Source organism: Emydura macquarii, unplaced genomic scaffold, assembly GCF_026122565.2.
Source record: "Emydura macquarii macquarii isolate MOO-44397 ecotype Brisbane River unplaced genomic scaffold, CSIRO-AGI_Emac_v2 contig_3295, whole genome shotgun sequence".
Classification (NCBI taxonomy): domain Eukaryota; kingdom Metazoa; phylum Chordata; order Testudines; family Chelidae; genus Emydura; species Emydura macquarii.
In genome coordinates, this window is record NW_027133432.1 from 606,718 (window position 1) to 632,144 (window position 25,427).

General features: G+C 41.7%; 1 protein-coding gene across 2 annotated transcripts in view; it reads right to left on the reverse strand.

Moving 5' to 3' along the window:
• The window catches only part of B3GAT2 (beta-1,3-glucuronyltransferase 2), a 46,505-nt gene that overhangs the window by 12,617 nt on the left and 8,461 nt on the right, over nucleotides 1-25,427 (reverse strand). Inside the window, exons 2-3 of one of the 2 annotated variants that reach the window (XM_067532663.1) lie at nucleotides 15,443-15,587; nucleotides 1,633-2,365 (exon numbers count right to left, since the gene is read on the reverse strand). In XM_067532663.1, coding sequence (XP_067388764.1) covers nucleotides 2,265-2,365; nucleotides 15,443-15,587 — 246 coding nt within the window. In that variant the 3' untranslated portion in view covers nucleotides 1,633-2,264. Of the gene's footprint in view, nucleotides 1-1,632; nucleotides 2,366-15,442; nucleotides 15,588-25,427 lie in introns of those variants that run through there. The other variant, XM_067532662.1, reaches the window with a different exon arrangement.

A 25,427-nucleotide genomic window follows, 5' to 3' on the forward strand; every position in this document is an offset into this window, starting at 1 on the left:
GCAACAGCCCCAAAAGGTAGAATCATCCAAGGAGACCCATGCCCTGGCCCTCCAGGAAATTCCTCAGCCCTAACTCTCATCCTTATATCTGTCTTGAGTCAGCATTTGCATGGATAGCCTTTATAAGTTGCTCTAGAAGCCCTTATTCTGGTACCCAGCTTCAGCGACCATATGCCTTTGATGGCCATCCTAGGATGACTAAGAAGGTGAGATGCCTCTGCCACTCATTAGGATTATGTTTGAGAAAGAGATTGGGTCCTTCAATCTCTGTGGTGGTGGGCAAAAGAATACCTGGCAAAAAGAAAATGGGTATTAGTTGTACACCAGAATTGATGTTTAATCTTCAGACCATGCGTTTTGTCTGTAGTAAACTTTTAAAAAGCTGAGTTGTTGGAAGACCAAGATTCCAGTCTTAAATTCTTACTGTTATATGCAAGATTAGTGGTTAGTATTTCAAATTCCCATGAGTTAATCCAGGATCAAGTAAATTGAAGAGCAAATTATTATATACTGAACTCAATGGGACGAGCAAGCTTTTAATCTTCTTTAAATTAAGATTATAAAAAATGTTTACAGCAAAACTCCTCTGAGTACCTAGAAACCTCAGGTCTTCTTAAACAGGATGGAAAGTGTACTGGTGTCACCGGGAGATGATGAAAATTCAGTGTCTATGTTGCTGTTCTTATTAAATCTATCACTACCTCTCTCTTCTGATGACTATGTGATGGGTTGTTGACTCGATTGTAGTGTGAGTGGACAGTGCTGCTCTTGGACAATTTTGTTCTTTTCTGGTTGAGCAATTCCAGAGGGTTGTGTTGGGCAATTACTTTTCATTCCTAAGAATGGTGCTGTGTGGAGTTTCACAGGATTTCATCTTGCCTCCCTTCCTGTAAAATGGAATTGACATCCAGCTTTCTCTCTCAACAAGCCCAGCCACTACTGTTGAACACCTGGGCCACGCATGATAGCTAGTTTGCTGAAGGTCTATCTGGGTAAGACTGAAGTTATGTTTGTAGGCTGTGGGAAAGCAATTAGATACAAGCAAAGATTTTAACCTTCTTATTGAGGGGCTGTTTCCACTACTTGTTCACATTCTGGGAGTTGTGCTAGATCCCCCGCTGTTCTTAAATGATCACATGGCAGCAGTCTTCAGGAACGTTTTTTTCATCCTTGTCTAGACTGTGACTGATTTTCTTAGATGAAGACATTGGTATGGGGATCCATGCCTTTGACACCTCAACATTAGACTATTCCAGTACACTCCTGATGGAGCTGCACCTTAAGTCAGCCTGGAAATTGAAAGAGGTGCAGAACACAGTAGCCTCTTTATTATACCTTAAGTATCTAACATCAGAGTTCTGTGATCTGCACTTGCTATGCCTTGGTTTCCATTTGGTACGGATTTTGACCTATAAAGCACTCAGTGGCATGGGACCTGCCTGCTTCAGAGACCAACCCTTTCCCCAAACCAAACTGCTTCAGGTAGAGGGGCTTGAGTTGGAGTGCTAACCATTTGAAAGGGAGGGACCCCTGCTGATAGGACATTCAGTTGAGGGGGGCCCTCAGCTGTGGGACCTACTAATTCCTTAAAGTGTTCTGTTGGCCTTCAGAGCACAATGCATATGCGGGTTTGGGGTTTTTTTTGGTTTTTTTAACCCAGGCTTTTGGGAACAATTAGTGCCGTTTGTGAGAGAAGGCATTATTGTTTGGGTTGGTATCCACTGTGGCAAATTATTTTGGGGGTGGGCTTTTACTTTCATTCTGATTGTCCTTTAATTTTGGCAAGGGTTCTTTCAGACTCTGACCAAGGATACTATAGGTTGCAAGGTCTCTCTCCAAACCGTTGCTCACTAAAACAAAAGTTCATCCTCCTCTTCCTCAGTCGAACTATAAGAACCAAAGTCTTTATACATCAGAGATCTCATAATAAAGCAAAGTCTGAGAAAAGCCAGCACTTCAAGCAAAAGAGACTGCAGGAAAACTGAGGGTCTGTCACAAAACAGATAGAGCGTTGAACCTTGAATTCATCATCTGTTTAATGGCTCTTGTGATATATAGACAGGTGACTGGATTAATTTTTATTCATGAAGCAACTAAATCAATGCTAATGCCCCTCGGAGAATTCATCTGCTTTCCTTGAGCCAGCCTGGCATTAGAAGACTCATCCTCCAACTTTCTTCCATGAAAGGTCAAAAACTCTTGAGCTGGAAATAAGCTAAAACAAATCATTAGCTACATTGTTTATCCTGGATGCTTTACATTCTTCAGCCAGTATTACAAGCATAGGTGTTTTTGTTCCTGGAAAATAGACATCCAAGCAGCGCCTGGCAACAGCAAAATATGCTCCAAAACGTTTTGAAGAAGCCTATATAAAAAAAAAAGTAGTGACAGAGACTTCAGGTAAATTGCCATATGAAAGGTAGTATAAAAGGGAATATAAACCATAGGATTCAGACCTGCACCTGTTTAGAGGACCTCCAGGTCCAAGACCCATCCTCAGAAATGGTTCCAGTAGATACCCCACTGCATGGGTGATATTTTTATATCAATAAAACAGTCACTTAAAAAGTGACAAGCACCTTCCATAAATATTCAATACAGTAATGGACTACAAAATAAATATACAGTAACATCACCAGTCCTCAGAACACCTTGAGTAATAAATATCTATTACTCCAAGAGGTTGACAATGCTTAAGAATTTCATTTTGACTCATAAAAATGTAGAAAGAACTCAGTCAAAATTTTCTTTTTATCAATTAAATCTCACTTAAATTATACCTGGTTATTAAGGTTAAAAAAAAAGCCCTCCAAGATTAAAATTAAAACCCTCTTGATCAAATGGTAAGTAAATGCAAACTTACTACTCTCTTGATCAGAGTTTTAATACAAAGAAACCAATAAAGAACTAAGTCAAAAGTGCTTTCTATATTGGTCAGATTATTTTGAGAAAAGCTTACAAAATTAAATGTTACTACTTTCAGGGTCATACAGTGTCTATTGAAATGATCAGTAGAAAACTAAGTTAAACTTGCTTTTTATGTTAGTCAAATTTGAATTAAATTGAACCTATTTATTCAACAGCAAAGCATATGGAATTAGGCCCTGTTAACATAATGGAAAGTAAATGCAGATATACTATTTTCCAGAGCAGTTACAATTTTTTAAAAAGGCTTTTTAAAATTATTCAAATTTCATTTAAATCAAGTAACTGTGGCTCATGTGAATCATCTAAAAACTTTCAATCTGCAGGTTCACTCCACCTTCTTTTTCCTTTTGACTATTCAAAAATTAAACTACATTGCCATAATCATAACAGATACTAATAAAGGAAAGTATGCAACCAATCAAGCTTCTACTGAAGGAAATGGTAAAACTCCCTTTAATGTCAATGGGAGCAAAATTAAACCCCAAGTGTTGACAAAAAAACAAACAAACAAACAGCAAATCTTAGCACAGAGAGCTCTTTTAACAGCACAATTTTCCCTTTAGCCAATTAGGTCTAAATATGTATAAACTTGTTTGTCATTATTACAGATTGCTTATTTTTGATCTCCAAACCATTAACATTCTCTGATAATATGAAGAACCAAAGTTTACAATAAGCATTCAAGTCAGCAGGTTTTAGCCAGATGAATCTGAAAATTATTGTTTATATTTTAGGCTAGGTCCACACTACAAGTTTGTATCGGTATAAATGTCGCTCAGGGATCTGACAAACCTACACCCCTGAGCAACCAAGTTATACCAACCTAAGCCCAGGTGAGGACAGCACTATGTTGATGGGTGGCCTCCTCCCAAGAACACAGCTACCGCTTCTCATGGTAATCCAACTTCGCCGACGGGGGAAAGTTCTCCCATTGGTGTAGGTAGTGTCTTCACTAAAGCTCTGCAACTGCGCCACCGCAGTATTTTAAGTGTAGATCTGCCCCTAGTCAGGGATCAAAATTAGCTACAGATTTAGAATTTAAAAATACAGAAAGAGGTTCCTCAATTAGTTTCTATGTACTCTGGAATCCCAAGAGCCTACAGTGGTGGTGGTTTGCCTTGGAAAGATGTTGGAAAACTGCCATTTTAAAAAGTCATTTTTAACATGACCTGAAAAAATGTAATCATTCAAATTATACAATATTTATTCTTATTACCTTTAACCTAATTCACATTTCCACATAAGTATAATAAATCTTATTCATATCTCATACATATCTGTGTGCCATATCCTTTTTAAGGACACCCAGCAAAGATGTTTGTGCTTTTAGCATGTACATTTTCTTTCACAGTTTTTAAAGAGTGAGGGAAGGTGGTTTTAGAACTCCAATCCTCAGGTTGCACTCTGTGATACAGAGGCTCCTTGGCAAAGTCTCATTCTTTGCAAAAGAACTCTCACCTCAGACCTGACAAACTCACCACACCGAATATCTTGCAGAATTTTTATCCATAAATTGCAACATGTAAGCTCATAACTTGTCAAGATTCATAATCATTGTGACATATATATTTAAGGAAGAATGTATTTATACAGAAAGTATGCTGTATGGACTTGGAGTTAGTCAGCATGAGATAACGCGTCTCAATGATGGCCTATTCAAGCAGGAGGTAGTCATCACCCTACCATGGTAGCTGGTGACAATCATAGAATCATAGAAGATTAAGCTTGGAAGGGATCTCAGGAGGCCATCTAGTCCACCCTATGCTCAAAGCAGGACCAACCCCAACTAAATCATCCCAGCCAGGGCTTTATCAAGCCACACCTTAAAACCTCTAAAGATGGAGATTCCACCACCTCCCTAGGTAACCCATTCCAGTGCTTCACCACCCTCCTAGTGAAAAACTTTTTCCTAATATCCAACCTAGACCTCCCTCACTGCAACTTGAGCCCATCACTTCTTGTTCTGTCATCTACCATCACTGAGAACAGCCTAGTTCCATCCTCCCTGAAACCCCTTTTCAGGTAGTTAAAGGGTGCTATCAAATCCCCCTTCATTCTTCTCTTCTGCAGACTAAACAGGCCTAGTTCCCTCAGCCTCTCCTCGTAAGTCATGTGCTCCAGCCCCCTAATCATTTTTGTTGTCCTCTGCTGGACTCTCTCCAATTTGTCCACGTCCTTCCTGTAGTGGGGGGCCCAAAACCGGACACAATACTCCAAATGTGACCTCACCAGTGCCGAATAGAGGGGAATATCACTTCCCTCGATCTGCTGGCAAAGCACAGTTATGAAGCTTTGCTCCATCTCAAGACTTTCAATGGCAAAACATCAGAGACAATTACAAACAACCTAAACCACTTGGAAGTTTAAAAAAAAAAAAAAGAAAGAACATTTGAACAGACTGAGAATCACCCTGCCTATGAACAAAGGCAACACTGTTTCAGTATAACACAGGGTGGGGGAAAAGCACTCACTCTCCTTTCACTGAGGGGACATCTTGAGGAGTGGGGTGTTTTCAAGAAAAAAATGTATTCTTGGGTCCTGTGAATCCAGCCAGCTGTGCAACAGACTGAACTTTGGGGGGAACGCTATTTTATTAGATAAGAATGGTAAATTAAGTGTAAAATCAGGTTTGTGTTTTATATTGTAACCACTTTTTTCCACCACACTCTCGTTTCTAATAGAATCTCTATTCCGTCTTAAATAAACCTTCTTTTGTTTTATTACAAGTGCTGTGTATTATACAGGAGCAGGGATATAAAGTAAAATTGGGGTAACATGGAATATTTGGGAGTAGAGGATGTGGGACTTCTGTGGTGAGTAACCAGTATCAGGGGCTGGCTGTCACAGGGGAACACTTCAAAGGTAATCACACTGCGGTGCACCTCTTGCTAACCTAAAGGGCGGAGACAGGCTGGCATAGCACAGAGGAGAGTGCCTGAAAAACTGGTGGTGTTAAGGAGCTGAGACCCAATCACCAAGGGTAAGACTTCCTCTCGCTGGAGAGACAGTAACCAGGTGACTCTCAGTCCCGTGTTCCCCAAGAGTGGCATGCCAAGCCAAAAGGATTACTGGAAAACCCAGCTACCCCCTATTTGGCCCTGACTGTGCCCCCTACAGCACGGTTTAGAAGACGAGATGACATAGGACTGTCACAGTAGCACTATGGAAGGGAAATTCTCCACTAGCCAGATCCACCAGGAAACAAAGCTGCCATAGCGGACCAAGGAATCTCACTATATATAATGAATTTGGTAATTTTGAACTGAACTGGTCAAATCTGTTTCCTAATCCTAACGACTGAACTGTTAAAGAAATAAACTTTAAGGAAGTCTTCGATGGCTCCACAGCATTAGATTATTGGGGGGGAGGGGCAAAAACACATTTCTTAACTGAAACTGCCTTTGGTGTCCCCATGGCTAATGGCGTGGAATAAGAAAGAAGCCATCCTCTCCTTGTCATCTCTTTTTCATGTGTTGGAGAAATCACTGTTACAAATTTCTCTATTACCCCTCTTTGTTCTTTTGTTTAAAGATATATTTTAAAAAAACGAATGCAAAAGTAGAACATCTCCATCTCCAAATATTATGAAGTTAATAGAAAAATCCAACTACATAAGAAAAATAGGAGAAAATATTAAAAGACAGCTAAACTGCTGACTTTGCTGCTCTCTACAGGTCTGAGCAACATGAAAAGGTAGAGAGGGGGTTTTAGACTCTCCTTGAAGTTTGCATGGGTTGGGTGGGATGGGTTGCAGCCATTTCCGTATTTAATATATAATTTTAAGTATAACCTGAAGTTTGAATTTCTAGTCTTTCCAAAATTTCTGATTTTTAAAAGAAAATTACATTTCCATAAGTAATAAATAGATATTTACAATCTTAGCTCATGCTTTCACAAGATTCTGTCTGTGAATAATTTTTAAATTCCTAAAAGTTGTGGGACCGAGCTATTTGAGAGACACCTTCCTCTTGTTTCATCTCTCCAGATTCACTCTTGTCCAGGCCTGGAAGTCAACTTTCAAAGAGTGGTGATCAGGTGTTCTCAGAGGCGGGCTCTTGCCTATTGAACTTGTTTGCTTTCATAGTCCATAAGCTTTTACAGTGGCACAGCTGTACTGAGACGGTTGTGCTGCTGTAAGATCGCTCATGTAGCCATGTTATACCAACAGGAAAGAGGTCTGCCATCAACATCATAAAAGCAGCTCAATGAGTGGTGGTAGCTATGTCGGCGGGATATGCTCTCCCACCAACATAGCACTGTGCACACGAGTGCTAATGCCAGCAAAATGTATGTCGCTCAGGCGGATGTTTTTTTCTGGTAATTTCAGGATGTAGATGCAGGACTTTTGCTTGATTAGTTTTGTTTTGTTTAATGAAACCTTTTATTTGCTTTATTTATTAGTTCCCACTAAGAGTATGTCTATACTGACAGCAGCAAAGTAGCTGCTGTCAGATCAACCTATCTGGATCGATTGAGCAGTCAGTACAGACCCGCTCAATTGATCCAGAACTTGACATTGGTAAACCACCCCCTCAAGTAGTGTAGCACTGTGTCGATGGAAACAAGGTTCCCATCGGCGCAGCGCAGTGAAGACACCGCACAGAAGGAAAGCCCAGTAGTCGATGGGAGTTACGCAAGTAGTCGATGGGAGTTACTCTGTGTAGCTTGCGTAACTCCCGTTGACTGCCGCCGAATCGCCAGGTCAGTGTAGACCAAGGCTAAGTCTCTTCAAATCAAAGCACTAGTTTTAATGTCTCACAGTGCAATTTCTACTATCATTCCGTTTCCACAAGAAATGCAAGACACTTATCTGCCACAGTTATGGAGTGTAAATTTCTAAAATAAATAAATTCAGATATTTTAGATCTTCGCTGAGACTGACTGCAGCGGAGGATAACTATTCTATAGTACTTGATGCAAAACAAAGTTTACCATAGGAGTGTCTGTTGAAAAGTCCTCTGGATTTGTTGGTGCCACTCTACTCTGTACCTCTATTTTAGTTACATATAATGCAAAACTCACATAAGTTACTTATAATGCAAAAGTCTGCTTCTACTTTGAGTGATTGCTCATAGCCATTCCAATATAGGTGAGTCCACGCCACCATGCACTGGTTCCCGGAACTTTTTTCCCCTTAGCAGACCCCATAGGGTCGGCTCAGGCGCCCCCTGGAGTACCTCGCTCATGCCGTGGTACATAGGGCACCGCCAACCCTGCGGGCCCTCAGTTCCTTCTTTCCGCCCGTGACGGTTACTGGAACGTCTGCCTCTTGCCTCATAAGCGAGCAGCTTTCCCCGTTTGAACTGTTCTTTATAGTTGAACATTTAGAGTTAATCAGTTGTTAAGTAGTGTTAAAGTATAGTTAGCATTAGATTAGATAAGAAGCCCTTAGGGGCTTGCTGTTGGGACATGCCTGGCACAACAGGATTCAAGTCCTGCGCCGCTTGCAGCAAACCCGTCCCCATGAGCGACCCTCACGACCGCTGCCTCCGCTGTTTGGGAGAGCAGCACCATAAGGACAAGTGCAGGATTTGCAAAGCCTTCAAGCCGCGCATGCAAAAAGAACGGGATGCGTGCTTGAAGGCTATTCTGATGGAGTCCGCGTTCGCCCACGGCACCGACCAAAGGGATAGGCAAGGTGGACAGGGCACCACGCCTAAAAATAAGGAAACAAGAAGCTAGACCTGTTTGGCCGCAAGGTCTACTCCACAGGGGCCATGCAGTTGCGAATAGCGAACCACCAGGCACTCATGGGTTGCTATAACCTGAACCTCTGGAACTCATTGAGAGGTTTGCAGGGGCCCTGTCCCAGGACCAAGTGGCGGACTTTGCCACGGTACTGAAGAGGGCGCCACGGTGGCAGCAGCGGCCTTACAGACTGCTAGCGATGCTGCGGACAACGCCAGCACAGCCATGGCCTCCGCGATTGCCATGCGCCACTGCTTGTGGCTGCAGTCTTCAGGGCTATCCCAGAAGGTGCAGCAATCCATCTAAGACCTGCCCTTTGATGGGGCAGGTCTGTTCTTGGACAGAACGGATGAGAAGCTGCACGCCTTGAAGGACTCTAGGGCAACCCTCCACTCTTTGGGCCTTTACATCCCTCAGGCCTCGAGGCGCCAGTCTCGGCGCCAGGCCCAACCGCCCCCTAGGCGATCACCCAGACCATCTCAGCCCCATAAGGGCCGTGATAGGAACCGGGGGTTCAGGCGCTGCAACCGCCCGGGATCTTCCAGGGCCCCCCAGCAAGGGCCCTCTACGGGGCCAAATCCCGGGAAAGAGTTTTGAGGGTGCACCCAAAGATGGCACCGATACCTCTTTTCTGGATCCGCACCTCCCGTTTGCGGAGAGGCTCAGACCCTACTACACCGAGTGGCAAGCTATTACATCGGACCACTTGCGCCGCAGAGGGGTGTAGATCTTCCCCTACCTGGACAACTGGCTGATTCGAGGCACATCCAGGGCCCACGTTCGGAACAGCCTAGCCCTCATCTGTGCAACATGCACCAGACTGGGGATGCTCATAAACAAGCAGAAACCCACTCTGACCCCGGTGCAGCGCATAGATTTCATCGGGGCCACCCTGGATGCCACTCAGGCCAGAGCCTTCCTCCCACAACCTCACTTCCAGGCAATGGCCGCCATAATTGACCAACTCCACAGGTCCCCCACAACGACAGCCAGGCACTGCCTGCAGCTTTTGGGACACATGGCGGCATGTACATATGTGGTGAAGCTGGCTCGCCTCGAACTCAGGCTTCTCCAGGTGTGGTTAGCCTCAGTGTATGCACCAGCCCGCCATTCTTTAAACAGGGTGGTCACGGTTCACCCACAGGTCCTGACCTCCCTGAACTGGTGGAGGATCCCCAGGAAAGCCTCAGCAGGTCGTTTCTACCCTGACATGACTGGTCGCTACACCCGAAGGTAATAACTTTTATTTTCTGCAAGTGGGGTGTTCCCCAACTGGACCTGTTTGCGTCATCCTTTAACAGGAAGTGCCCGAGGTTTTGCTCGCTCCAGGGTTGCGAGCCAGGCTCCATCTCCGATGCGTTCCTTATAGACTGGACGGGGACCCTCATGTATGCATTTCCTCCCATTCTGCTGCTGCCCAAGCTCCTCTTAAAAATCAAGAGGGCAGAACGGACATGATACTGATCGCCCCAGCCTGTCTGAGACAGCATTGGTTCAGTATGCTGCTGGATCTGTCCATCGCCCCACCCGTGGAGCTCCCGAGGCGTTACGACCTGCTCTCCCAGGACCAGGGTCGCTTGCTGCACCCGGACCTGAACTTGCTCCACCTTACAGCCTGGAGACTCTGTGGCTGACGGACGGAAAGAAAGCCTGTTTGGCGCAGGTCCAACGGATTCTGCTGGGCAGCAGAAAACCTTCCACTCAGGTTGTGTACCGGGCCAAGTGGAAACGGTTTACCTGTTGGGTGGAGTCCTGGGGCATCCCACTTAGCGGCTTGCCTATACAGGCAATCCTGGAGTATTTGCTCCAGCTGAAGCTTCAGGGTTTAGCACTGGCATCCCTGAGGGCGAACCTGGTGGCCATCTTGGCCTTCCATCAATGACCGTCCCTCCATCGGCTGTTTTCCCACCCCATGTCGGTGAGGTTCCTCAAGGGGGTGGAGAGGCTATACCCGCAGGTCTGTGACCTGGTGCCTCCCTGGGACTTGGACCTAGTCCTCACCAGATTAACAGGACCCCCTTTCAAGCCCATGGCTACATGCCCACTGCTCATCCTCTCATGGAAGGTAGCCTTCCTGGTGGCCATTACATCGGATAGGAGGGTCTCCGAGATAAGAGCTTTGATCTCGGAGCCCCCCTATACGGATAAAGTGCGGTTTTGACCCCATCCAGCGTTCCTGCCTAAGGTGGTCTCCCAGTTCCACTATAATCAAGATATCTTCCTCCCTGTGTTTTTCCCAAAACCGCATGGGTCGGAGGAGGAGTGGAGATGGCATTCGCTGGATGTGAGATGGGCCCTGGCCTACTACATTGAGAGGACGTGGCCATTCCAGAAGTCTACGCAACTGTTCGTGGCAGTGGCGGACTGGATGAAGGGCTCACCTGTCTCCACCCAGCGTATCTCCGCCTGGATCACCGCCTTCATCATGTGCTGCTAGGAGCAGGCAAATGTACCGCTTCCAGGGGCTGTTTCGGCGCACTCAACCAGAGCCCAGGCCTCATCCACAGCCTTCCTGGAGAGGGTGCCCCTGCAGGATATCTGCAAAGCTGCCACTTGGTCATCGGTACACACTTTCACGTCCCACTACGCCATCGTGCAGCAGGTGAGAGAGGATGCGGGATTTGGATGTGCCGTGCTGAGGACAGCTCACCGGTAACTCCGACCCACCTCCAAGGTATGGCTATTTAATCACCTATATTGGAATGGATATGAGCAATCACTCCAAGTAGAAAACAGGGTTACTTACCAGTAACTGTTGTTCTTTGAGATGTGTTGCTCATATCCATTCCACAACCCATCCCCCATCCCTGCTGTCAGAGCTGGCAGAAAGAAGGGACTGAGGGCCCGCTGGGTCGGCGGTGCCCTATGTACCATGGCATGAGCGCGGTACTCCAGGGGGCGCCTGAGCCGACCCTACGGGGTCTGCTAAGGGGAAAAAAGTTCCGGGAACCAGTGCATGGTGGCGCGCACTCACCTATATTGGAATGGATATGAGCAACACATCTCAAAGAACAACAGTTACTGGTAAGTAACCCTGTTTTTGCTTTTCTTACACCATATAGAGGGCCCACATTAGATAGGGGTGAGAGGAGGTAAGTGACAGTAGCAAACATTTCCATTGGTAGGTCTCATTTTTCTAGAAGCTTACTAATTTGCTGAAAACTGTAACGTTAGTCACTAACAGGATAACAAGGCTTTAACATAAAAAAGAGGGATTCTTGTGCAGTGGGGCAGATGTGTGCCAAAAAGTTTCAATGAGTGGTTTGGGGGATCAAATTGGCAGGTAAAGAGGTAACAGTGCCCACATTCCTTGCTCCCCATTCCTTCCAACCTCCCTGCTTTCTGAATGAAAAACCAGTGTCTTTTCCAGTAATGGACAGACTGGGAAAAAACACTATTCACACTTTGGACCACTTTTCCATACTTAATCCCAGCCCCTTTACTGTATTTTCTACCCCACTGCTGCAGACAACTCTCTTTTAAAGTATGCATTTATCAGCCCTGCACCAAGTGCTGCCCCATTTCTTGCTCTCCCTGTTCTGTCTCCTCTGGACCTCCTCTTTTTCTCTCTGCGTGTCCTGCTCTCATTTTCCTTTGACTCACATTGTTTTCCTCTTGCTTTCTCACTTTTGCCCCACTTTCACTTTCCTCCCCACAATCTCCTCTCATTTACTCTGCCCACCGCACACTGCCTACCCCGCTACTGTTGCTTTTTGCCCATATTACCCATTCTAATTTTTCCATATGAAGGAATCCCAGGTCAACCTCTAGAAACCATCTGCAGGTGACATAAGAGTCTGGACTTGAAGAATGCTAGCTCTAATTCTTGTGGCCTGGTGCCTTTGAATTTTCAGTGGGAAAACCTTTCCACTGTGATCAGAGAGAAATAGCAGTGGCAGCTTCTTGAATACAGCATAGCACAGGAGTAACAGCAGCAAACACCAATTCCACCCAGCAAACACCACCTCCCTCCAAAAAAACTGAACAAACAAACAAAACAAAAAAACCCAGACAAAAGCCAACTTTTGCAAAATTAATCAAATGGGAAGGCCAGATGCCAGTAACCAGGAGTCTCCAGATAAACCTGCCTTTTAGAGTCTCAAGACAAAGTCAGATATGGTATAAGCAGGTGTAAACTCACTGAAGTAAACAGCACTTACCCCAGATCTGAATTTGGCCCTAGATCTTGTAGTTTGGAATGCTACATCTACTGGTTTAAAACCAGGCTACAGGGGATCTACAATAACTAAACAAAATCAATAAATAATTCTGGCCAGGCCATGTATTTTATGCTCAGACTTTCATGATTCATAGAATTGTTCACTATTTTCAAAAGAAAAATGAAGGCCAACCTTGATCCTTTCCAATGCGTATGGCTATAGCATAACATCAGTGGCTTATGTGTGCACTGCCAGTAATAAAGTATTACAATGATGTACTACAACATGGATTAAAAGCATTGTAAGTTAGTCCCACATTTTCTTCAAGTGAGTGTGGATTCACTTTTGGTGGTGAAGGATCAAAATGCCTTCAGATGGACACTGCTCATTTTCAAATGGCTGCTTGATTCTGCCTTTACATATTCCATTTTTACTCTTTTCCTCTCTTCCAATCCTGTTTCTGCTGCTAATGATGAAGTATCAACACCTTTGCAAATGTGACATGACCATTTACCAGCCCAGGCACTGAGCTTGGTTGCTGCTTTATCAAAATAATGATCAAGAAGAAACATAGTCCTTAATAAAAAACATTCTTTAAAAATAATGAAAATTAAACACGTTGCAGGTGAGCAGAATTTTTCTCTCACAAATCTCTAAGAGGTTTTCTTTCAAACAGAACTAGCAAGATTTTATAGTCTGCAACATCTGCAACTTTGTTTCCATGCCCCCTTCTTCCATTAGCTGCTTTTTAAGAATATGAGGAGGTACTTCTCTCTGTTGGTGTTGTTTCTTCCCCATATTTATGCCAGTGCGCCCCTGATATTCGAAGTAATGATCTCAAAGTATAAACCAAGGTAACTCATTAACTTTTCATATGCCTCTTCATCTAAAGGCAAGATTCCCTGGGCTTATGCTGTCTAACTGCCTTTGCCCGTAGCTAATGAATTATACACCCTCCTATCATTCTTTCAATGCCCATGAGCAGCCACCTACACCATGTAACACCAGTGTGTCTCTATAACTCTACAAACAGGGATTGCTCTTGTAGAGTGTGGCTGCAATGCTCCCCAATAACACTGCACATCACTCTGACAGTAAGACTACACTAGCTTAAGGACTGAGAATCCTGCATTTGTCCCTAAACTAGGTATTCACAAAGAGTAGTGCAGCTACTACCTCACTGAGCATGACAAAAATGTTACTGTAGACATTTAAGGGCAATTGCTTTCTTTGTCTAACTTGAAATGTAACACTTTGGACTAAACATTCATGTACCAAATACTGATCACTTATTATTTGAAACAGTTAATGTCTCCAAACAAAAAGTGTTAGGAATTATTTTAACCACCATTATTTTCTATTACGGTTTTTAGTGGTTAAACATTCATATTCTTTATAAAATATTTTGAACAGTAGGCCTGAAATACTGGGTTCCCAATGTTCTTATGATGAAAGAAAAGTACACTGCTTCAGACCACACAAAATATTAACCACATGTGACAGGACGGTCTGCCCTGCTAAGAGCGAGGAGAGGACTAAACTTGGTCATTAACTAGGTGCAGCTGAGGAGGTGCAGATGTTCCTTGAGTAGCCAGGCTATCTTTAAGGGTTAAATCACACAGAGAGGAGCAGGCATGGTAGGGAGGAGATTCCTGGGAAAGGCCTGTGAAACCCAAAGGCCTAAGAAAGGCCCATTGAGGCCCAGGAGCCTCCTTGATTCTTCCCCACCACTCCCCTCCCCCAGCCTGTTTTGGTTGTGAGCACCTGGCTATCCCTTAGAAGAGTAGTACGCGCCTTCACACGAAGTTTCAAGAAAAACATGCACGGTTATTTTGCATTCCTTTCTTCCTCCCCATCCCTCACACAGTAAAATAATACAGCAGGGTGGGGATATTTTTTGTTTTTTAGACATACCATGCTGGAAGACTGCTACATCAAAAGTCAGAATTCTGCACATAGGAGATTCTGTCAGCAGTTGAAATTTATACACAAAAGACTGGCCAAGCATGGACTGACAGCTGGACAGAGCTATGTGGTATGCTAACTTCACAGTTGAAGATAGATGAGATCAATTTTAAAGCTTTTCTGCCTTCACCTAGTAGGCTATAGCTGTCAGTGATTTTTCCCCTAAGCCTGGTGTTTCAAACTGTATTCATCTACAGCTACCACAGTCATCATTTCACATAACCAACAGAAAATGAATCATTTCATGATAAAGTAGCATTTTACAACAAGGTCTACTAAGGGTCTGCATTTACACTGTATACTGTGTGTTGATCCTACAAAGAAAGACACAGGTTTCCTGCAAAAATTAAATTGATTCAATCGAACATAACAACTAAATTACCACTAGCATGTTGGGTTATCATCAAATTACTACTTAATTGGATAAAATGTGCATGCTAAGACTCATAGGATATTTAAAACCAGAAGGCTTATCTACAATGATTGCACTTGAAAAGTTCTGCTGTTTTAAGAGATGTTACTATTTTCCAGCAATATTCCTATCTATGGAATCAAGAACACAGGAAACGATGGAAACTTTCAAAGTTGTCCTCATGTTAAGGATGATCACTTCACAAGTAAACACCTGCTTTTGCCTGTTCATGAGTACAAATGGGACGTTGTCTTCATATATCCTATAGAACTGCTTTATCAGTACTTACCTGCCATATCAATGGCAAATGGCCGGTCTCCTCTCCAGCCGGTATACCAGCCAACAACTTTGCCATTTTCCACTATAGGGCGTTCATAGCGTCGACCTCCCACCAACCCCACAGGCCACACGGATACTGTGCGGGTTGTACGCATCTGCAAGAAGGAGGAGGCAAGAGTGATTTCAATTATGTATTCTCAGCAGGCGGTGCTATTTTTGTAAATGGGGGAAGCAAAGTCTAGACATTTCCAGTCACCACAAGGTGTTTACAACAGATTCAGTGTTTCCAGATTTCAACCCTAGAGAGCTGATATTTGAAGGCTATATGTGCCCAAAAGCTCTCTCACTGACAGCTAGTACTTCAGATCTCTAGTCACGAGGCACTTCAAGTCGACTGGGAATATGCTGAGAGAAGTAAGGTTGTTAATATCAGTGTTACTTAAATTGTGAGCCACCAAAGAGCCCCACATAATCTCTTCCACATTAAAGAAAAGCACAAAAATCTGTGGTAGATGTTTCCTCTGGAAGATATTTTGTTGTTTCAACATGTTTCTTTCTGTAAATCCTAATCCGCTTGCATCATGACTACAAAAGCTCAATCAGAATAGAATGGAATGTTTATTTTACAGTACGTGGTCTGCATTTATAAAGACATACATGCAATTTTGACATCTATATCAGAATATATTGAATCTAGAAGCCAGTACCAGACTCTGGAAAGGAAATAAATCCTGATTCTCACTAGAAGCACGCACGCACGCACGCACGCACGCACGCACGCACGCACACACACACACACACACGGCCCTGTCATGAGGTTTGTACAATAAGTGGTTTAGGTGTGTTAAAAAGTGGCCTGTAGAGGACAACAATATTGGGCTTATGGCTTTTTTCTCCCCTTTATGATGCCTAAAAAAATGCCTGAAACGTTTTTTTTAAAAGAGTGGAGATGATGTTTTTTCCTTTCATGGATTCATAGTTTCCAATGCCAGAAGGGACCATTGTGATCATCTAGTCTGACCTCCTGTATAGCACAGAGCATAGAACTTGCCCCAAAATATTCCTAGAAGCATATCTTTGAGAAGAATATCCAATCTAGATTTAAAAATTCTAAGTGATGGAGAATCCACCACAACCCTTGGTAAGTTTTTTGAATGGCTAATTACTTCTGCAGTTAAAAAATGTACACTTTATTTCCAGTACAAATTTCTCTGGCTTCAACTGCTAGTGTTTGGATCATGTTACATGTTTCTCTGCTAGACTGAAGAGCCCATATGACAGTCTGTACCCCTCTGTTCCTCCTTTTTACAAGACTAGAATATATTTTGTACAAAATATATCTTATGAGGTTATCATCTGAAAACTCATAAATCTGCTGAACATTATTATCCTAGTAAAATGTGTGTGGCAACATTGTACGTACAATTAAAAATTCTACTATATAAGACATTTTCCAAGTCTAAGGAAACAGCTTCAAACCAGTTCCCCGGAGATAAAAGGAAAATTGACACCTTGGCCAGGTGTCAACATAATCAAATGGACTATAATCGGATTAAGCAACTATTCTTTGGCAGAAACAAGGGTGTGAGAGAGAAATTTATATCTTGGCAATGGAACAGCTGGAGGTTCCCATGCAAACAGATTTTATGTCTCCTGAACAACAGCTGGAAATGATTTTCCATAGGAAAATAACTTTAAAAAGAGAGAATATAGGACACAAATGATCTCTTCCTTTATCTCTACTCCGGCAGCCACAACACCGGAGGAACAGAGGAAACAGCTTAGGACTGGGGGAGAGATCTTGGCTGGAAGATTTAGCCAGTAAGACTGCTAGAACATATGATGAGAGAGACTTTCACTTTGAATTCACTTAGCTTGTTAAATTAGTTTGCATTGTACCTTTTATTTCTTTGTAACCAATATTGACTTATGCCTCATTACTTGTAATCACTTAAAATCTATTTTACTGTATTGAATACATTTGTTTTTTGTTTTTTCTAAACCAGTGTGTGTTTGGATTGAAGTGTTTGGGAAACTCCATTTGAGATAAGGTTTATATGAGCTTTTATTGTCCAGTTGGCAGTACAAGACACACATTTTGGGGGCACTTCTGGGGTAGGGAATTGCTGGTGTTGTTCTGTAATATAATTCAGAAGTGGCTGGTTAGAATACTCATATAATACAGCTGGGCATAATTTACATGTTAGAGGCTGTGTGAGAGCAGACCAGGAATGGTTGCTCTCATAGTGAAGCAGTGTAAAAAGCACCCCAGGTTGGAGAATTGAGGACACAGCTGTTCAACAGTACAGATTGTACCCTGGTGAATGTCACACCCATTATTAAATATCTGCCCTCGCTGTAGGTACTTATAGACTGTGATCAAATCATCCTTTAACCTTCTCTTTGTCAAGCTAAAGAGACAAAGCTCCTTGAGTCTATCACTAAAAGGCATGTTTCTAATCCTTTAATCATTCTCGTGGCTTTTCTCTGAATTCTCTCCAATTTATCAACATTGTGGAATTGTGGACACCAGAACTGGACACAGTATTCCAGCAGCAGTCACACTAGTGTCAAATACAGAGGTAAAATAACTTTTCTGCTCCTAGTCAAGATTCCCCTGTTTATACTTTCGAGGATTGCTTTAGACCTTTTGGCCACTGAGTTACACTGGGATCTCATGTTAAGCTGATGACCCTCAAACTTTTTCTGCATCACTGCTTCCCAGGATAGAGTCCCCCATCCTGTAATATAGACTACATTCTTTGTTCCTGGATGTATACATTTAGCCATAGTAAAATGCTTGCACCCAAGTAATTCAGATGGCTTTGTATCAGTGATCTGTCCTCTTCTTTATTTGCCACTCCCCCAATTTCTGTGTCATCTGCAATTTTTATCAGTGATGAATTTGGTTGTCTTCCAGGTCAGTAAAAAAATTTTTTAAAAGTGTAGGGACAAGAACTGATCCCTGCAGGACTCCACTAGAAACACACCCATTCAGTGATGATTCCCCATGTACAATTACATTTTATAATTAGCTAATGAGCCAGTTTTTAATCCATTTAAAGTGATACATTAATTTGATATTTCTATTTTTTTTAAATCAAAATGTCATGCAGTATCAAGCCATATGCCTTATAGAAGTCTAACTATATTATATTGACACTATTATCAACCAAATTTATAAACATTAAAAAAATCAAGTTAGTTTGACAGGATCTATTTCCCATAAACCCATGTTGATTGGCATTACTTATATTACTGTCCTTTAATTCTTTATTAATCTAGGCCTGTATCAGACACTCAATTATGTTTCCCAGGATCCACATCAGTCTGACAAATCTATAACTACCTGGATCAACTCATTTATCCCTTTTTAATCTTGGCACAACATTGGCTTTCTTCCAGTCTGCTGGAACTCCTCTGCTGTTCCAGGACTTAATGAAAATCAACATTAATGATCCAGTGAACTGCTCAGCCAATTCTCTTAAAACTCTTGGATGCAGGTTATCCAGACCTGCTGATTTAAAAATGTCTAACTTTAATAGCTGTAGTTTAAAATCCTCATGACATACTAGCGGTATGGAAAAAGTGTTATCATATGGTATAACTACATCCTCTGTTTTTTCCCAAAATACAAAATAGAAATACTTATTTGAACACTTCTGCATTATCTATAATTCTACCATTTCCATCTAGTAATGAACCACTCACATAGTTAGGATTCTTTTTTCCCCTAATATACATTAAAAAACTTGTTCTTATTGTGCTTAGCCATAGATTTCTCCTTCTGTACTTTTGCTTCCCTTATCAATTTTCTACAATTCCTCGCTTCTGATTTATATTCATTATCATCAATTTTCCCTTTCTTCCATTTCATTTTTCTGATTAAATTCTTCCTCCCAATTGATCTGGCTCATAATTGTCTTCAGCTTTGTGCAATTGGCCCTTTTAAAGCACCATGTCTATATATCACTAGTCTGGACTTTATTTTGTTTGCACATTATAAAATGTCATCAAGTCATGATCATTTGTTCGGAAGTTCCCATTAAATTTAGTTCTGTAATCAGTTCCTCTTTATCTATTAAGACGGGTCTAATACAGAACTCCCCTCTGTTGGAGACAACACTTTTTGAGTTAGGAAATTGTCATGTATAATATTTAAAAATTCCCAGGGTGTTTTGTAGTACTGCCAACATGAGACCGCCAGCATATGTCACTGAAGTTGAAGTCGCCCATGATCACATGGCTTTTTTCCTACACAATACAGACAGGTGCTTAAGGAGTCCATCGCCCTACTCCCTCAAGCGATTTGGTGGTTTGTAGCAGATGACAACTAATATCCTATCTTGGGCATTATTTATTAGAACAATATTCCATAAGCATTCAAGATCATTTTCTTCCAAGTTAGCAGTGATTCAAAAACAGTTAATGCTATTTTTCACATTAAGTGGGCAACAGAGTAGGGGAAGTAGCACTCTATCCTGCCTAAATAGGTTATAGCTATTGATTTCAACATTCTAATCATGTTCAACATCAGGGGTATGAGGTCTGCCATGAAGTCCAGTGGAGACAGATTTCACCCTAGAAATTTGGGTCCTGTCTACCTTGGAAGATTCTATTGTTACTGCAATACTGTCTTGTTAAACTGGTACAACCCCACATAGTCAGTATGCTTAAGTCATTCCCAATTTAAGCAAGGATAAACCCATTTAAGTGAATCTGTATTAGGGGTTTACACTGGTTTAACAAGATTGGTTTTTACATTGATTTAGTTAAAGCAGTTCATGCTTCAAGTGTAGACAAGGCCTTAAAATCCCTCCCCCTTACAATTACTCTTTTTCCAGACAGTTAAAACTTTACTTTTGTTTGGTTTTACTAACAGCTTTTTAACTCCAATACCCACGGGACACAAGAAAGAAAGCTGTTAAAGATTCAGTCCCCCACACTTTCGGTCCAGGTCAGAAAACTCATAAAACCCATCCTCTGGGCTCCCAAGAGCTCCTCCTCCAGCAAAACCAGACTGACATTCCTTCTATTTCTAAGGTGAAAATACCAGAACAAAAATAAGAATGCCTTATCTGTCAGGCTATCTTAAAAGCTTTTCAAAATGGACACAAAACTTATTTTTAATCCTCTGCAGGACACCTTTATATTTGTCTAGCATCTGAGTTCTAACATAGGTTATTGGTTTTAACTATTTTTTCCTGTTTAAGGGCTTTTTGTTTGCTATCATTTTTTCCCTGGTCTTTTACTCCTCTGTGTGGGGAAATGGAAAGTTCACAACATCAATTACTGTCTTCTTTTAAATATTTAGTGCATAAAAGTCACTTGGACTACTTTAGGGCTGTAAAACATGAAGCGTTTTGGCAGCTATGGTTTCAACATTACACCCATTTCCTGAGCTATTTGTAAAGATATATACATTTTAACATGTACACGTATTGGGTCTAACGTCACAAAATATGCACACAAGCACAGGGCTGGATCCTGCCTTCTCTTATAAATTTTACCAGCATAACTGATGTAGTTAAACTGATATAACTATACCAGTATAAACCCCAGTGCAGATACACTTACTCTTTTAAGAACGACTTTCTCCAGTTAGCTTAAACCCTTTCCAAACTGACATAAGCTAAATAAAAAGAAAGGCCCTCTTATACCAGAACAGTGTTCACACAGGAGGATCATTTAAATACCTTATCTTATAATGGTATAAATTTCCCATGTAGACAAGCCTTTATCTCAGTGTAATTGAGGAGTATCTCCACTTATCTCAGAGAAGCAGAACTGGGTGGCCCAGTAAGCTTCACCTCTTGTGCTCTCAGGCACTGGTCAGCCCTGTGCAGGTGTTAAGCTTAACCAAAATACCTAAAGAGGAAAACGAAACCAGATATTTCCAGACCTCTTCATTGCACCCTCGTGTTGTATTCTCATGCCTTTGTTCTCTTTCCTGTATACTTGGTCACTTTCTACAATCGAAGTGGCTGCCAAGGACATAAAAATCCCTTAGTGCAAAGTACAAGAACAGATTTAAGGTTGTGTTAATGTTAACTATAGAGTATTTTACAGCCCCAGGATATATTTGAGGGGTAGAAGTGGCAAAATGTCTTATAAGCCTCTTATAACTGTACTACTACATATTAATGTGCTGTTGTGTTCTGAACACTGTTCATGTGCTAGGGTAGGAAAATTCATATGAATTAATAGGTCAGTTTGTATCTAAGATTTTATTTTGTTTTCTATTCTGCATGACCTTACTAAGTGTTAAGATACACAAAGGGTAATTTAAAGATATTAACCTATCAGATACTTTTGTTGAGGCTGGGTCAAGGTTCAGACCACTCACAAAACCTCATATTGCACCACAAGAGTCCTGCAATGCTGCTCTTACTGTATTTTTTAAATGGACAGCAACACATCTGTTATCTGAATAATCAGATAATTAAGCCACGGTATGTATGTGACTATCTGCTTTTTTCAAAAGGGACAGGGGAAGGGGAAGGAGAATAAGGAAGAACAAAGGACAGCATGAGGAGGCATGGGGTAAAATAGGTAACAACAACAAAGGAAAAGCTAAAATGGAAGGGACAGAACATAGTGATGGAGGAGGATGAAGACAACTGATGAGAGAAATGGAAAATCAGAGGACGGACAATGGGGGAAGAAAAGTCAAGGGGTGAGAGAATGCAAAAAACAGAAGCAGAGAAGGAACAAAAATCATTCTCTCACACACCCATACTTTTGCCAAAAACAGCACTTCATTAGTCACTAAAGAAGATAAGGACATGGGAAATGCAGGAATGATAGGGAAAGGGTCAAATCGGTTGGCAAATGGAAAAACCCCTGGGAACTGGAAGTAAAAGATGAAGAGGAGGGAATCTAGTCACCATTTCTACCATGAAAAGGTTTCCAGACTAACAATTTGCCAAATGTTTTCACAGTCACTCATCACTGCCTCCCCGTTTGGGATTCAATACCTCCAGAAAAATCAGCTTCTTTATGTAGCATTTTTTCCTCTTCTCTGTTTTTTATTGTTTCAATTCCTATGTAATTTGAAATCTGATGCAATGCTAGGACCCATCTATAGATTATTGCCTGAACTTGCCATACAATTCTAGTGGGATTCCAGCAGATTTAAACATACAGCTCCAATTTATTTTACCAGGGGTTGGATCTAGAGCTCCATCTCTTCCACATTTATCACAGCACCTCTATAAAAAAGGAAAGATGATGTAAGATAGAAGATGGATTTTAAAATCCAGGTCTCCTGACCATCAGCACTGACACACAATTCTTATGTGACCACATTCAAATCACTTAAGGCCAAATTCTGGCCTCAGTCTTGCTCATGCAACCTCTACAAGTCAAGGGGATTGCATAGTTGTGAATGAAGACAGAATTCAGCTCATGATAATTGTGTCTCTCTGTTTCCTCAACTGTAAAATGGATCTAATATACCAGGCATGCTATAGGACTAAATCATGTAATGCTTGTAGAGTATTAAAATCCTAAAGCCTTGTCTACATGAGAAAGTTGTACTGTTTTAACTATATCAATCAGTTTAGAGACACTTTAGAAACGGATTTAGTTAAAGCAGAGCACAGCACTCTTGTGTGGACACACTTATTTCAATTTAAAAATGCATTATATTGATTTAGCCACAGTCAAATGTTACTGACTCTAGCTAACTTGATATAAGGCACTCTTGTACCAAAAGGAGCATCCACACAAAAGAGCTGCACTGATTTAACTTTAGGTTCTAATCTGATGTATACATCAGTATCATTTTCTTGTGTAAATAAGGCCTTAGATTAAGTGCAAAATATTATAATAAATAATAATAATAAACAACAACAGCTTTACACTTAGGACTAGAAACCTTCTGAAAGAGCAGCTTAGATTTTGATAATGAACATAGCAAAATGTGGAGAAGGGCCCTAAGTCTTTGAATTTCACAGACTTTCTACCCCTGCAAATATCTACTATCATCCCATTCTTGATAAACAGTTCCTCTTCCCCCCACTCATTCTGTTGTTCTGGTAGGATGACAAGTGCCTCCTAAGAATTGCTGACCACACTTAATTATTATTATTAATAGTAATAGTCTGGATTTCACTATAGACATGTAAGAACACAAGATTAGGTCATAAAAGCTGGAGCTGAGGATGCTCAGCCCCTTTTGAGGATGCCCAACATCTTGTGAGAATCCTTACATACTTGCACCAAATCCCCTTTTTTCCTGTTATTTAGTTTCTTTCCTTTTAAAGTCTCTCCAGATTTTTTTCCTAGCAACTTATATTTATTCTGAACTAGTCAAAAAAGGCATCACGTCTAACTCTAACATCAGTGTGCATTCATACACCCTCAAGTGTACCAAATTCATCAACACATTAGAAAAATATTTAATGCACTACTACTTCATATTTAGATTGTTTCTTATGTTAAGGATTTTTTTAATATGAAGAAAAAAATCAGTGACAGATGGCTAATATTTCATTCTGTCTAGACTGCTGAATACTGTTTCTCGAAACTAGGGAGCTGAGCAAATATCTGCTTTTTCCCCAAATCAACTCTGTAGATTTAAAGATTTAATAAGATTGGTCACATTTAAAAAATACTGATAAAAGTCATAAATAGACACTCTTTTAAAAAAAATCCATTTGGTTGTTATTTTATTCATAAACACCACCACAGGAAATCCATTTTTCACTACCAATGAAGTCACTAACAATTGTCCTATGCTGATTAATAATCAATTACATTAAACATATAATGGAATGGGCACTGGTCCTTCCAGAGCTGAAGCTGAACTAGCTTCCAATATCAGCCCAATTTTCACCCACCTCCCCTGCCCTTTAACTACACCAGACACAAAACCTGCCTAATCTGAAAATTCAGGGTAAAACTCTTTTTGGTAAATTGGGGCAAATCACACACGCTGTTTCAGAGATATGGGGGCTTTGAAATGTACTTGTCATTTGCTTTGAGAAGATTTTCTTAACATTTTTTGACTAATCACATTTCCAAAACTTCTCAAATAAGGCCTAATCCATTTATATCAATGGAAAGCTTCCATTGACTTCCATGGGCACTGGTTCAGAACCTTCGTCCCTAAAAAGCAGAAATGCTAGCAGTGTGTTTGGGGCTGGTGATGCATGAATGAATTATGAATCAGTTTAAAGGTGTTACCACCCATATAGATGTAAATAATGATAACCTACAGAAATGTGGTTTAAATCCATTTTAAAATAACATGTACCATGCATATGACACAAGCATCTTTCTAGATACAAGTACTGTATTGTATATATTCAGGTGCACTGAACACTCAACTCTTTTTACATGTACAAAATACATACATAAATTTGATAATACATCAATTTGATACATGCATTATTTTGACAGACACTTGGCAAAGTGTAGGTAACCCAGCAGGTTCTTTGCAAAATGTACATGGCATGACAGAGGCTTTGCAAAGCATGCCTAGTCCAGGTGCAGATGCGCCTGATAAAAGGTTCCGGACGAGAACCACTTTGGTGCAGTTGGGTCCTGCCTGGAAGAGTAAAAGAGCAAAAAGCCACACAGGACATAACGTGTATACTTAGATTTTCAGAAAGCCTTGAAGAGATCCCTCCCCAAAGGCTCTTAAGCAAAGTAAGCGGTCATGGGATAAGAGGGAAGGTCCGCTCCTGGATCAATAACTGGTTAAAACAGTGGTTCCCAACACGTGGCCCAAGGACCAAAAGTGGCCTGCGGGGTCTTTCAAAGTGGCTCACCACTCCCCTCCTGCTGGCTGCAGAAGGGAACTGCTGCCTAAGGAGCCAGGCGGAGCTTGTTGCCACCAGACTACAAGACTGGTGCAGGCTCCTTGCTGCAGCCAAGGGGACTGGAGATCAGCGCTCTCCTCCCCCTGGCTGTAGCAGGGAGCACGGAAAAGTGCTCCGCCTGGGTTCATAGGTGCAGGGGTCCCTGATGGAGCCAGAGGGAAGGGAGAT